The following is a 15,940-nucleotide window of genomic DNA, read 5'->3' on the forward strand; positions in this document are numbered from 1 at the left end:
TAAGTGTGTCTATACAGTGAATTGTTAACATGAGGCTGTTTTTTACTGTATGTTGTGGAGAGTTTGAGAGTTTTTTCTCTTCATGTACAAGATTTTTGTAACCCTCTTTCCTCTGGTAGTTTGTCTGAGCACAAAGCAGGAGGGAAGAAGGACTGTCAACTGCATCATGTCACCACTTGTATTTTAACTACAACACCAATATGAAAAATTCACTGATCTAATGACTGCATATCAGGATTTGCCTCAGGCATGTCATTAGTATTAGGTGACAGATAAGGTGTGATTGGGACTTAAAGTTAGCACTGGGTAGCATTTCTCCATAGGACCAGATAAATAAGATCCTTTTTTGAAATGTTAATGCAATAAATCAGTTCAGGAGAGGGAGATATAGACATGAGAGTGATTTTTTTATTATTATTTTTTTAATACATATCCTTTGGGGCTGTGATGCTTCTCACTGAGGGCCATCTTCATGACTCTTTGGTCAGGTGAAAAGAGCAGCTTCCACCAAAGTCCATAACCAATAAAATGTCTTTCCACAGCCCTGCTGTAAAGCTTTGTTTCATATGAGTGGGAGTACCAATGCATTTGCCAATCAAAATCTTTTTGAACATCAGTGCTATACACAGGGCAATTTTATTTTTTTCAGACTCAGAAACTTTACTATTCGTCAATTACTGCTATATGCTTTGGAAAAATAACACTGAAAACACTCTACACTTGCAGATGCAGAGCATGTGATCATTTTGTCCCAATTCTGATCTACTTTGTTCGTCCAGGGCTTGTTAGTCCAGTGATGCCTAATAGGAGTGTGATCATTAAGCCCCAGCCCTGCCCCACTGAAGTCAATGAGAATATGCCATTGCCTTAACTGGGAGTAATACCATACGTCACTCTCAGCCTATGGATATCTGCCATTGGAGGAAGATCTGTTGTGGAAGCAATGACTAACTCTTTGGCTCTGGAAGTTAGAACTTTCTAGTGTGAAGCCCTTTGTTTTCAGATGGCTTGCTGGGATCTAGCAACACCAGTAAGTTAGGAAGTTACATAGAGCATGGAAGCACCAGCAAGAATAAGGCAGCCCAAATGTTTGGATGCAATTGAAATCTTCATGTTTCAGGGCATGAGCCAACCTCTAACTAACGAGGCTTGCACAGATATTTTCCTTATGGGCAAGTTATTCCATAACTGCCTGAGGCAGGTTTCTTGCTCCTCTCCCTAAAGCATCTGGTACTGGCTGATGTCACAGACAGGATACTTGGCTAGATGGACCTATTTTCCTACCTTCTTTTCCTCAGTAAATAGACAAAATGTATTCACTGTACCATGTACTCTTTCTAGGTGTTCTGGTGAAGCACGCTTGGGTCAGCTTGGTTAAAAAGTTCTGAATTTGGAGTGCCATTAAGACTGGCCATAAATTGCTTTAGCTCAATTAAGTTTTTGCGCAAGATGGAAAACTGTATGTCGAAAAGCACAAATAATCCTAAGATTAGTGAATCAGGCCCCAATAAAACAAAACAAAAAAGACAATTTCTATTGGGGAATGGGGTCTACCAGCTAACACAAGGACCTCAGGGAGAATTTTTAAAAATATCAATAAACTGACCATACACTGTGTTGTAAGATATTTCATGAGCTGGTGAAGCAGTTGAAATGGCTATGAAAAAAATAAATTAGGAAAAAACATTATAGAAAAATCAAAGCATGACAATATTTAAAAGGTTAGTAAGATGATCCCTCCAAAATTGAGCAGCACAGTTAGGAAATGATGTGACTAAGAACTTCCTTACCATTCAGTGCTACAAAGGAATCTGAAAGAAAAACAAAAACGAGAGATAAAAATCATTGTTTCTCACACAGTGCTAAGTACTTACTACTAACACAACCTGTTATGCTTCTGTTATTTAATTGTACTGTGTCAGTGCCCAAGTGCCCCAATCAAAATCGGCATAACAATGTGCTACATGCTGCACAAACAAACACAGAAAACCACCACAGTGTCTGCTCCAAAGAGCTTACAAGCTAAAGCCTCACTCCTTCAAAGACAACAGTGCAAGCAGACCCCAGCCACCACGTGGCTCTCTTTGCAGGATCAAGTCCCAAGAAGTGAATTTCACCTGATGTGCACAGCTTGATTCTGAATCATTTCTCACCCTTCTTTGAGGTGACTGATGTCAGATATCCCTCACTGCCATTCAACCTGGCCAACCATTATTTGGCCAATTTCTTGTAACCATCACAGCAGAAATGGGTCTTGAGAAGGGACAGGAAGAGGGAGTTGCCTCATAGACCATTAGTTATCAGACATTTAAATAGTTAAAGCCTCAACTTATTCTTACATTCAAAATCTGCAAGTGCTGATTGTGGTCAAGTCATTAGGTGTCTGCTTAAGGAGAAATTTGGAGAAATCCACATTCTAATTTTTCCATGTCTCAAGCTGAGTTTTGGCAGTATTTGGTGTTGTGGGGAGGACCAAATCTACAGTGAGATCACTCTTGGTATCTCTATGTACATGACACTGGTATGCAGTGAAGGGTACCATGGATTTCTCTGCTTCAAATATAAAACTCTTTACAGACTAAATATAAAAACAGGCTTTATCCTGCTGCTATTGTAGTTATTGACAAAAAAATCACATGGACTTTAAGAAAAGTGGGACTGAACCCATACACAATAAGGGCCATTTAGATATTGTACTGAGATAGGTGCCATGTCACCCCATGGGAAGCACTGCAGGGACTGTGCATAAATCTTTCAAATGACCCAGAGTACAGACTACCCTATCCTCCTAGTCCATGAAGCAGACTGACATGGAAGTAGGCGGGACGCATATGTGACCCACACACCTCCAGGGTGTGGTGTTCTGTTCCCTCTAGTGGCACTGAGACCACTTAGAGATTAATGACTCTGCTACAGCCTTAGCTAAGGACCATGTGGCTTTTAGCTCATGCAGTAGAGGCTCATAGACTAAGCTCCAGAAGTCCCAGGCTTGACCCTGCACACCAATGACTGGGGTCTGTCGGTGTTACACATACATAAGAATGACCATATTGGGTCAGACCAAAGGTCCATCTGGACCAGTATCCTGTCTTCTGACAGTGGCTAATGCCAGGTGTTTCAGAGAGAATGAACAGGTAATCATCAAATGATCCATCCCCTGTCACCCATTACCAGCTTCTGGCAAAGAAAGGGTAGGGATACCATCCCTGCCCATCCTGGGACCTATCCTCCAGGAACTTATCTAGCTCTTTTTTGAACCCTGTTATAGTCTTGGCCATCACAAGATCCTCTGGCAAAGAGTACCACAGGTTGTCTGTGCGTTGTGTGAAGAAATACTTCCTTTTGTTTGTTTTAAACCTGCTGCCTATTAATTACATATGGTGACCCCTGGATCTTGTGTTATGAGGAGGAGTAAATAGTTCCTTATTTACTTTTTCCACACTAGTCATGATTTTATAGACCTCTATCATGTCCCCACTTAGTCATCTCTTTTCCAAGCTGAAAAGTCCCACTCTTTTTAATCTCTCCTCATACGGAAACTGTTCCATACCCCTAGTAATTTTTGTTGCCCTTTTCTGAACCTTTTCCAATTCCAATATATCTTTTTTGAGATCGGGTGACCACATCTGCATGCAGTATTCAGGATGTTGGCGTATTATGGATTTATATAGAGGCAATATGATATTTTCAGTCTTATTATCTATCCCTTTAATGATTTCTAACATTCTGTTCGCTTTTTTGGCTGTGGCTTCACATTGAGTGGATATTCAGAGACCTATCCAGAATTTGTTGAGTGGTAACAGCCAATCATTTTATATGTATAGTTAGGATGATGTTTTCCAGTGTGCACTACTTTGAATTCATCAATACTGAATTTCATCTGCCATTTTGTTGTCCAGTCACTCAGTTTTGTGAGATCACTTTGTAGCTCTATCTTGAATAGCTTTGTATCAGCTACAAATTTTGCCACCTCACTGTTTACCCCTTTTTCCAGATCATGTATGAATATGTTGAATCGTACTCATTCCAGTATAGACTCATGGGAGGACGCTACTATTTACCTCTCTCCATTCTGAAAACTGACCATTTATTCCTACCATTGTTTCCTACCTTTTAACCAGTTACCAATCCATGAGAGGCCCCTCCCTCTTATCCCATGACAGCTTACTTTGCTAAAGAGCCTTTGGTGAGGAACCTTGTCAAAGGCTTTCTAAAAATCTAAGTACATCTGATACAAAAGATTAAACCCTTGAGCTCTCCCTGCAATAAGAAATGGCTGTAAGGAGTGGGAGGCTCCTGGCATTCTCCTCAGCAGCGCATCTGTGCAGGCAGGAGTCAAGCACACTCTGGCCTTCAGTCTACATGCTCCATTACTCTATATTCCATAAGTGTTGGCTCACTGTACATTAACTCCTCAGCTTCAGCAGTTTAATTGTGGCCACAGGCAGCAGCGGAAATTGTTTTATGAAGAACTGAGTTCTTGGCTGCATGGGTTTAAAGTAATGTCCAGGTTCTGAATTAAACCAACATAGGCAAGAACATTAAGAATAATGGCTGTCTTGAACGCAGCCCTAGGTATTTCTGGGGTCTCTAATCAGCACATAAGATTTCACTGCATGCGACATGTGCTGCAGTCCCTAAGTACCATGCACTTTAAAGACTGAGTGACAGCTTTCACTCTGAATTTCTGAGATATAGAGAGGCATATTATCCAAAGTTTTATACCGGGATTGCGCTGCAGGATTCCACTGCTGAGAATGAGGAGGTGAAATCCTGCACTCTGCTGCACAAGAAATTTACCTTGTAAAGTTACATGTGGTTTGTATTAAATCTCTCTCCAATTAAAAATGCTGAGGCTCTTTAAGGATATTAAGGTACGTTAAAGTATGTCAAATGCAGCTCAACAGAACCTCAAGCACTGCAGAACAAATTTTGACATAGATCTTGTGTGTAAAGCCATGCCATGGGAGTGGTTATTAAAAGGATTTTTGGCATGGGTTTTCTAAACGCTTCTCATGGAGTTAGCACAAATAGGCAGAGTTAAAGGGTCATTTAAAAAAAAATCACTTCACACGTACAGTCCATGAGTTTGAAGGTTAAATGCTTGGCCATATAATGTGTGTCATTTCTTTCACCCCAAAGGCCACATTCTCCTAGCCTTGTTCATCTTATTGACTAGCACCGTATTTGACCAGAGTGCCCTGGACTTCAATGTGAATACTCTAGGCCCTGCTCATGGTAACTCAGTTCATCAGAATTTGGTCCCAAGCTATTAGTCTGCATTCCAAACTCATTGTCTATGTTGTCCCTGTTAGTAAATGTACATAAATTCAAGGAAATCAGAAAAAAGTCTGTAACGTAAACAAGCCCAATTCTGTAGGCAACAAGGATGAAATCCTGACACCATTACTAACAAGGGCAAAACTCATCAACTTATGTGGGGTCTGGATTTCACCCCCTAGGGTTTTGGATGCACAACAAATAAAATATTAGGCTTATTATGCACACACTTGTATTTTTCCTAAAGTCTAAATTTAAATATGCTTAATATGAAAGAGCTATATTTTGGCACATGACACAGTTCATAATAAGGGGTGATGGGTAACTGCACTGCCTCAGGAGTAACCAAAGTCAGCAACTGCCTCTCAGGGAGTCACACTTCCCTCCATGCTGCCCCTTACTCCTGAGGCTTTACTGCTGGCCATACCAGTTGCAAAGTACTGCCTCCCACAACATGCTGGCTCAGCTGTGCTGGCCAGTGGGTAGGGAGTGGAGACAAGGCTATGCACACTCCTCATCCCTCCTCAAGTCACTGCTGCCCATTTGCTCCAGAGAGGGACTAAGAGTAGCCTTGCTTACCTTTGTGGGCCGCGACTCAAGGTCTGAGTAAAGAGAGCAGAGGGGCTCTCGTACAGGTACACAGACCAAGTCACAATCTCACCCCACATTTGTAAAGCAACAAATGTTCATTTTGCACTGGGTAGCTGAGACCCTGCATGCAAGATCATACACATAAACCAACCAACCAACTCACCCACCCTTGAGTTTACAATGGCAAGGGAGATACAGTGTATACAGCTGCTATAATTAATATCCTTCAGAGCTAGATCTGCCCCCCAACACAATTGCCTTAAAACAAGTGCCATTGTTTGTATAAACCAAAATGCTGTTTTCTTTAAACAGGCACACAAATGCTTTTCTTGGACTGGTTACTTTAAGTGTGGTTGCTGTTATGTTTTTCATTGCTACCAATAAAGCCCTGGCAGGTAATGGTGATTCTGGGCAGTCAGAAAGATTCTCTGACACAAGATAAACAGGGAGTAAAAGCTTTGCTTACTTTGGCAGTCACCCAGGCCATCTGTATTGCCATGCTCTATGTCTTGCTCAAGTGCCAACCTAAACAACAGAAAGAAACATAATAGTGTGAACAACAACACTCACAGGCATCACCGGAGAGAAATCAGACTATCTAAAAATGAAATAAAGATACAGAGAGAAACTGGTCATTTCTTTAATACACCACTGGGAAACTTGCAAAATGCAAACATAGACAAATTGAGTTATTTTCACCTCTTAATGGTTCTTCTGGGTGCAGAAGATGCTTTGACATATTTTTCTGCAAAATCTACTACATCTTGTATTGCTAAATCAGGCAAACCGATACATATCTTTATGAAAAATGAGAGAACATCTTTGAATAAAGTGATAAGTCTAAAACAAACAATGAAGTTATCAGAAAGCAATTATGATTCTATCTAAACTTGCTAGTACTCTGGAGAAGGTGCATTGGTACTTTTACAAGAAAAATACATTAAGCCAATATGTAGGTACTGAGCCTAGGAACTATGATAACAAACACTACAGAAATGCTCACAGGTCCAGAAATAGGTGTCAACACTATACGCTTAAATACTATTCTACCAAATGGCCCATCTGAGGCACAGTCCACATTGTTGTAATGAAGAGAATGCAACAGGGCATTTATAGTTAACAAAGATCTACAGTGAATCTTTAAAAAAAACATTCTAAAGTAAAGAGAGAATAAGATGGATGATCTAGGTATAAGAATGATAACGCAGCAGTTATATATTTATTGAGGACCTGTAAGGAAGCAGGGGGCTTCCTGTCGGCAGGAATACAGAGGTTATCTGATGTTAACAATACGCTTGTACCAAGATTCTGAAGTACAGTCAAGGCTTAAAGTGAGCAAGCTTGTGGTGTGTCAGACCTGGCCAAAATACGAGACTTTTCAGGTGGATCTGTTGCCTGCAAGGAGTTATTTATAAATACATTTAAAACAAGTTTTCAGAGTCCTAAAATGTTGTTATGAAGTATTGAATTCTAGTGTTAAGCAATAAGAGACCCAACAATTCCGGTGTACTTTAGTGAGCTGTGATTCATTTTAGTAATACACAGTAAATTAGGAGGGCTGGTTTTGTTTGTTTTAGGTGGTCAAACTGCGTCAGTAATCTAATTTGGATTCTATTGCCTCTTTTAATCAGCTTTGATGGCACCAGTGCCAAACTTCCTCATACAGTTCTCCCTCTTTGAGCAATACACGGGACTTACTGTGTATCTGTTTTCTTTTCTTTTTCCTAAGGATAAATAATCAGTGGAGAGTTTGCATCAAATCATAGTCTGGAATTCCAGAGAATGCAAATAGGATGAAAGCAAACATTTTTCACACTCTTTTTCCAAGAGCTCCTCTGGGGCTTTTTCAAACAGTTCTGTCCAAAAGTGCATCTGATTGGCATCATTGCTAAAGCCCCTAATTTTCACTCTGTCTGTCCAATGCCAATGGTTACTTACTTTACACCAGGTAACAGCTGTGTGCATACCCCACCTTCCTTCACCCAGCCACAGTATGGGTCTCTGGAGGCTATACAGGCCCTTAAGAAAGAAGAAGACCATAAAGCATTCTGGAATTTTTTCTTCTTCAGTTTTCTAATGCTCGATATGGCTTGAAAAAGGGTTTGTAAATGTGAGGAGAAACCCTGAGACAAAAACACCTACTTTTTGCACTTGCCATGACGCTCACATCGTCCCAGGGGAATCTTTATCACACAGGTAGAGAATGCTACAAAGAGAGACCTGCTATGTTTGTCAAGCTGCATTCCCATAATCCTTTTGTCTTCTACCCCATCATAGCTGCACCTGATTTAACAGAGTAGAATAATGTTATAAATGGATTCTTTTGGCAAATTTAATTATAACATAATGATTTCTTAATCTGAGTGAATTCCAGAGAGGAGAAATTATTAGCTCAGGGGAAAAGAATACATGAACTCTATTAAAATCCTTGTTACTAAGATATATAAACAACTGTTAAAAAGGATACGTACAAGGGGGAGCTGCCAGTACAGACAATTCCATGTAACTCCTTGACTTTCAGATTCACTCCCCTCCTTAACCTTTATGGTATGCTGCCAAACTAATTTACATTTGAGGAGGGCTGAAGGTCAGGAGGTCTTATTTTGGGGCTGGGTTTTTGAGGGGAATCAGCATTTTGAGTGGGGGGGGTTCATTTTTATGGGCAAGTTGTTGATTAGCTACTGCTATTTTTGTGTCTGTTGGATTGCATTGTCAGGAGTGCTTAAGAGCTGCCTGTGATGGGCAATTATCTATAAATGTTGAAATTAAAATACATAAAATAAAATGTAGAAAAGAGGGAAGCAAACACAAAAGGAACATTCAAAATGACTCAAACTCTGAATTCTGTGGCCATTCCCTTTTCATGGGACTACCTGCACCATGGAAATTCAGACGTGTCAATGCTGTCCCGTAAATGAGTACAAAGAACCAGATACGTACTTTTCAGGATTGTAAACATTCATCTCCTCCAGGAAAAGGCTATCATTTAGGAAACCGCTGTTTCCTGTCCGGGCCAAGAACTTCAATATGATTCCCTTCTCTGATCCCAGGAAAACCACCGTGTGATTCTGATGTGGCCCAGCAGCAGTGTCTACTGCAATTTTGGTCAGACGGTATCTAGCACAACAACATAGCATTTGTCATTATTTGAATTAGTCTATCATTTATGTTATCACTTTTCCCACTTCAAATAATAGTTGATAGCTTTCTCGTAATCATATAAGAAATATAAACTATTTTTTTCAGTTTAACTGACCCTACTAGTTCACACAGCGAGTAGTAGTTGGGCACCAAACTGATGCTGTTTTGTGTGTGAATATGTATGTTATACACCTAGCAAAAGTGTTTGCAGCAGCAAAGCTCAAGCAGCCAGCTGAAGAGGTGCATAAATGTCTGAAACCACTTAGCAATTACCCTTCCAATCAGAAGCAAAGTGTTAGTCTGATGACTTCTATGAGCAGGGAAAGAAAATTAGTGCATGGAAATGTTTAAAATTTCATATTCTGTCACAGAAAGCAATAGTGATGGCATATCCATATTCATCCTTTTGGTAGTAAAAGCTGTGTCAGCACAATACTGAAAAGCTAAAAGCTAAATCAGCTGAACTTATACTTCACCACGTATGACCATACCACTACCACCAAGATAGCTCAGGGATTGGACATCATCCGCTCATGATGAAGAACAGCTTTGTTGAAGCTGAACCTGAGCAAGACAAAGGTGATGCTAGTGGGCAGAAGAAAACCTTAGAGGATTTTGCAGCCATAGTGTGGTCTCCTTTCACTGAAGGCAAACCCCCACAATGGATCAATGTGATTCATAGTTTAGGAGTGTGCCTCGATTCCTCATTGATGCTAAGTCCTCACATAGCAGCTTTCTGTCTTCTTTGGCGGGCTGGAAAATGCCAATGACTCCAGTCCTTCGTTATTCCTTACATATACCTTCATCACCTTCCTCTGGATAATAGCACTGCAATATACCTGGGCATGAAACCTCCATCCCTTAGGAAACTCTACCCAGAACAAGGATGTTGCAGCACATCTTCTCAACAACATGGGCTACCACAAACACATCAAATCTGTTCTCCCCTCTCTACATTGGCTTCCAATAAACTAATGACTCAAGTTCCAGGTCTCGGCCTTTATCTTCAAAGCTGTAAATGGCCTGGGCCCACGGTATCTAAACGATCATCTAAAGCTCCCATGGTTGACACTACTGCTCCTCTGGCACAATGGAATTTTCTACAATAAGGATGAAGTGGGAGACAAAACTTTCTTGAGGCCAGTCAAACTGTGGAATGAATTTTCACAGACCACCACAAACCTTATCACCTTCTTCTCCAAGTGCTAGGTGCATTTGTTTGACCTTGTCGTCTCTAACATAAACACACAGCAACATGTACATTAAAAAAAACTCCTCCAAAACAAAACCCAACACAAACTAAACACTATACTGCACACACAATTCTCCCCCTGAGGAGAGAATGAGAGCGAGAGAATAAACTACATGAGGCAGATGTTAGTCACTTCGCTTAATGCGCAACAGGAGGGTGCTTAGATATTATCATGATGAGAGCAGTGTAAGAACCTTTACAGAATAGAATAGAAATGTGTTTCCCAATGTATGGTGGTGACAATCTGATGATTGTTGATTTATGTGCCTTTGTACAAATCTCTGTATTATTATTTCTTTTCTCTTTGTCATAGAACAGATGGGGGTTATGTGATTATTTCTATTCGTACACTTGTGCAAACACTGAAACACACCAGCACATATCCTGAAAGACATCTTTGTATCCTGTGAACATATCCTGACAGGCATCTTTATTTCCTGTGGACATATCCCCTGGCTATCTGTTGAACTTTACCCAAAGTTTTTTACAGAGCAGTTTCAAATACTGACCCATAAGCTAACATGCAGGGCAATGTTCCCTGTTCTACATTTCCTCTGCAATCTGGGTTCAGTGCAGCATGGTTGGAAAGGACAGAAATCATTTCCAGTCTTGAAAGCTGCTCTGGGAGTTCTGTGGCATCTACTCAGTACTGTCATCATTCATTGCTGGATTTATGCCCAGCACAGCGGAAATGATTATTACAATTTCAAAATATTCTAAGCATAGTTCATTAACACATCCTGACAGCATGTTAAGAGGGTTAGGAAAGTCCATTTGGAAGTTGGTTATTTACCTGACCATCGTCCTCAGGAACCAGGGTCTGCTGACAATTGAAGGCACAGCCTCATCCATGAGAGGATGCGTTTTGATGAAATTTAGAGTATCATCTGGGAACTCATTGGAGGTTATGTACTTTTCTAATGATACAGAGCCAGCACAGCAACCTGGCCTAAATAAAACAAGGGGGAAAAGTACTTATTTAGTGCCTGAGGGCAGATCTAAGTGAATTGCTTCTCTAAGCATCTGACACTAGGCAAAAATTTGCCAAAGATTCTGTGCTGAACAATTCAGAATACCACCAAATGAAGTACTGTTAGATTTCCTTTGGGCCTGCTGAGGCCTTAGTGGGAGTCCAAGACACTGTTCTGCCTATCTAAGGAATACTTTGATTTATTGCCACCCAAACAGGCAGATCATGAAGTTTTAAATACATGAGTCTGTAGTCCATCCACCCACATGGAGTCTAATAAATGTACAGACTTATTTGGCAAAATACTGTACATGGATAAGGCACTCTCCCGGTTTTAACTGGCCCCAGTACTGTGGCGCTCTCTCATGGAATAAGTGTACTCTATTAATTTAGAAGGGGAAAGTTGTTTTTTTAAATGTGAAATAAAATGTTCAAAATACAGCCCAGTGGAGGTGGAAGAACCCAGCATCAATGTGAACACCTTATTTACTATGACAGGTTTCAGAGCAGCAACCGTGTTAGTCTGTATCTGCAAAAAGAACAGGAGTACTTGTGGCACCTTAGAGACTAATACATTTATTTCAGCATGAGCTTTTGTTGGCTACAGCTCACTTCTTCGGATGCATAGAATGGAACCACAGACAGAAGATATTTATACATACTTCCACCTTTTCATGTTCTCTGTATGTATAAATATCTTCTGTCTGTGTGTTCCCATTTATGCATCCGAAGAAGTGAGCTATAGCCCACGAAAGCTCATGCTGAAATAAATTTGTTAGTCTCTAAGGTGCCACAAGTACTCCTGTTCTCTCTATTTACTATGGTTTCACTTTGTTTCTGACAAGCATGAGAACCCCAGTGTGGCAGAATGACAGTCTCCTGCAATATCCTGAACAAACCTCATTGAATAAAGATTAATTTTAGTGAATTAAGTTAAACCTTTTTGAAGTAGATTTAATATCTTTGGGGTCCATTGTATTACAATAGCAACTGTTTACATGTTACTGTAGGATTGTATGTAACTTTTCTAGGGACTTGACTAATGTAAATGTTAGGAACTTCAAATAACTGTTTGGGAGAATGTGTGTGAAGTGGGTTTCCTAGTAGGTAGTTGGGAAGGGTTGGCAGCTATGCCCTGGAGAAAGACCCATTGTCTCCTAATTACCTACTCCTGGAAACCCCACATCAAAGACCCCTGTATAAAGGATGGACTAACAGGGGTTGGCAACCTTTCAGAAGTGGTGTGCCGAGTCTTTATTTATTCACTCTAATTTAAGGTTTTGCCTGCCAGTAATACATTTTAACGTTTTTAGAAGGTCTCTTTCTATAAGTCTATAATATATAACTAAACTATTATTGTATGTAAAGTAAATAAGGTTTTTAAAATGTTTAAGAAGCTTCATTTAAAATTAAATTAAAATGCAGAGCCTCCCGGACTGGTGGCCAGGACCCAGGCAGCGTGAGTGCCACTGAAAATCAGCTCGCGTGCCACCTTTAGATTGCCTACCTCTGGACTAAACTTTTCATTACTATGCTTGTTCTGAGCTGGAGCTGTGATCAACTTAAACATAAGAATGACCACACTGGGTCAGATCAAAGATTCATTTAGCCCAGTATCCTGTCTTCTGACAGTGGCTAATGCCAGGTGCTTCAGAAGAAATGAACAGGACAGGTAACCATCAAGCTATCTATCCCCTGTCACCGATTACCTGCTTCTGGAAAACAGAGGCTAGGGACAACATCTCTGCCCATCCTGGCTCATAGCCATTGATGGACCTATCCTCCATGAACTTATCTAGTTTTTTTTTGAACCCTGTTACAGTCTTGGCCTTCACATCATCTTCTGGCAAAGAGTTTCACAGACTGACTGTGCATTGTGTGAAGAAATACTTCCTTTTGTTTGTTTTAAACCTGCTGCCTATTAATTTCATTTGGTGATCCCTAGTTCTTGTGTTGAGAAGGAGTAAATAACACTTCCTTATTTACTATTTCCACCCCCGTCATGATTTTATATACTTCTATAATATCCCCCCTTAGTTGTCTCTTTTCAAGCTGAAAAGTCTGAGTCTTATTAATCTCTCCTCATACGGAAACCATTCTATACCCCTAGTCATTCTTGTTGCCCTTTTCTGAACCTTTTCCAAATCCAATATATCTTTTTTGAGATGGGGTGACCACATCTGCATCTGAAACCACAAGGAAACCTCTGGGGTGAAGATATGAAGGACTGCACCTACCAGAGCCCATATTAAAGTTGGGGTGAACCCTGGTAAGATTATTAGCAGGAGTGTAGATTCTTTTATTGTTTTAATGTTTTCTCTGTAGTGTTTTCCTTATGAATAAAATAGGCCTGCATAGTAAGTGCTGGGTGATAACTCATAACTGTTGGCAATTACATTGTGTGCTGTCTCTGAGAGGAGAAGCAAGCAGGCCTGTTTAGGCAAACTGTATTTTGCTGGGAAAATCACAGTATAATCTTGGGCAGCCTGGAAATACCCTAGTCAGGAGGAAGGGAGACCCATGGCTCCACCCAAGAGGGGTAACTTCTAGGGAGCTGAAAGCCTGAGAGTGGGTGACCTTACATAAGAACATAAAAACGGCAGTACCGGGTCAGACCAAAGGTCCATCTAGCCCAGTATCTGTCTACCGACAGTGGCCAATGCCAGGTGCCCCAAAGGGAGTGAAGCTAACAGGCAATGATCAAGTGATCTCTCTCCTACCATCCATCTCCATCCTCTGATGAACAGAGGCTATGGACACCATTCTTTACTCTTCCTGGCTAATAGCCATTTATGGACTTAGTCACTATGAATTTATCCAGTTCCCTTTTAAACATTGTTATAGTCCTAGCCTTCACAACCTCCTCAGGTAAGGAGTTCCACAAGTTGATTGTCTGCTGTGTGAAGAAGAACTTCCTTTTATTTGTTTTAAACCTGCTACCTATTAATTTCATTTGGTGACCCCTAGTTCTTGTATTATGGGAATAAATAAATAACTTTTCCTTATCCACTTTCTCCACATCACTCATGATTTTAATATACCTCTATCATATCCCTCCTCAGTCTCTTCTTTTCCAAACTGAAGAGGCCTAGCCTCTTTAATCTTTCCTCGTATGGGACCCTCTCCAAACCCCTAATCATTTTAGTTGCCCTTTTTCTGAAGCTTTTCTAGTGCTAGAATATCTTTTTTGAGGTGAGGAGACCAAATCTGTACACAGTATCCAAGATGTGGGCATACCATGGATTTTATATAAGGGCAATAATATATTCTCAGTCTTATTCTCTATCCCCTTTTTAATGATTCCTAACATCTTGTTTGCTTTTTTGACCGCCTTTGCACACTGCGTGGACATCTTCAGAGAACTATCCACAATGACGCCAAGATCTTTTTCCTGACCCGTTGTAGCTAAATTAGCCCTCATCATATTGTATGTGTAGTTGAGGTTATTTTTCCAATGTGCATTACTTTACATTTATCCACATTAAATTTCATTTGCCATTTTGTTGCCCAATCACTTAGTTTTGTGAGATCTTTTTGAAGTTCTTCACAATCTGCTTTGGTCTTAACTATCTTGAGTAGTTTAGTATCATCTGCAAACTTTGCCACCTCACTGTTTACCCCTTTCTCCAGATCATTTATGAATAAATTGAATAGGATTGGTCCTAGGACTGACCCTTGCTGTGCCATAGAGAGGAATACAGATGTAGTTGCCCTGATCTGTGACACCCAGTACTGTAGGCATGAGTAAGGCTAAGATTTAGTCATGGGTATTTTTAGTAAAAGTCATGGACAAGTCACGGGCATTAAACAAAAAATCCACACAAAAAAAATCCATTACTTTTACTATATAAATACCCAACTAAAACAGCAGCTCCTGGGGCTCCGGGCGCTACTGCTCTGTGGGGCCCCTAGGATATCGCTGGTGTGGGGGACCACGGATGGCTAGCCCCTGCACTGGCCACGGGGGCTGACTGCCCCCAGCAGCCCTTGCTCCGAGGTCCCAGGGACTGCTCAGGTGCTCCCTGGGGCTGTCCCTGAGACAGTACATATAACATATACATGATGGCATTTCAAAGTTCCTGTCCAGGGAACAACTTACAAATAAAGTTGAAGATAGATAAACTCAGGTCTAATGAAGAAATTGAAATGCTAGGTTCGGTAAGTCTCTAAAACATAATGGGCCAAATTCAGATTTGGTGTAACTGGGTGCAATGGAAGTCTTTTGGGCCAAATTAAATGATGGATTTGGGGCCAGATTCTCCTAATGGTTATAGTGGTATAACTCTATTGACATAAATGGAATTATTCCAGATTTACACCAGTATACCATTAAGTGAAACCTGGCTCTGAGTGTGAGTCAACAAATGGGTGTAGGCGGCAAGGTAGTGTAACTTGCACTGAACCTGGTATTTAATGGGTCTACAAAATGAGTGCAATGAACATGTCGAAGGGAGTGGAAGGGAAGTGGACATAAGGGAAAATTAATAGGTGGTATTACATAAAGCAGATCCCCTTTTTTAATCTTACAACCTCTAGTTAGTTGCTTTTCCTTCTTCCCCCTTATTTCCTTCTACTTGGCGCATTAGTTATATTTATTATGTTACCCCCGAATGGCAAATTGGTGCCATTCATTTCCTGACAATGTGTACCTTATACCATCTTAAGCAACCCCTGATTTTGATTCTAATGGGTATGATCCTGGATCT

The 15,940-nt window shown here is 40.6% G+C and overlaps 1 protein-coding gene across 5 annotated transcripts in view; it reads right to left on the reverse strand.

Annotated features, from left to right (window-relative positions):
* Window positions 1–15,940, reverse strand: part of SEMA6A (semaphorin 6A) — a 136,171-nt gene that overhangs the window by 31,777 nt on the left and 88,454 nt on the right. For 3 of the 5 annotated variants that reach the window (XM_050945628.1, XM_050945625.1, XM_050945626.1), the window contains exons 12-18: window positions 11,058–11,213; window positions 8,812–8,988; window positions 8,014–8,154; window positions 7,810–7,890; window positions 6,338–6,396; window positions 1,791–1,811; window positions 1,607–1,657 (exon numbers count right to left, since the gene is read on the reverse strand). In XM_050945628.1, coding sequence (XP_050801585.1) covers window positions 1,607–1,657; window positions 1,791–1,811; window positions 6,338–6,396; window positions 7,810–7,890; window positions 8,014–8,154; window positions 8,812–8,988; window positions 11,058–11,213 — 686 coding nt within the window. The remainder of the gene's footprint in view (window positions 1–1,606; window positions 1,658–1,790; window positions 1,812–6,337; window positions 6,397–7,809; window positions 7,891–8,013; window positions 8,155–8,811; window positions 8,989–11,057; window positions 11,214–15,940) is intronic. The other 2 variants (XM_050945630.1, XM_050945627.1) reach the window with 1 other exon arrangement.

This window comes from Gopherus flavomarginatus, chromosome 3, assembly GCF_025201925.1.
Source record: "Gopherus flavomarginatus isolate rGopFla2 chromosome 3, rGopFla2.mat.asm, whole genome shotgun sequence".
Lineage (NCBI taxonomy): Eukaryota > Metazoa > Chordata > Testudines > Testudinidae > Gopherus > Gopherus flavomarginatus.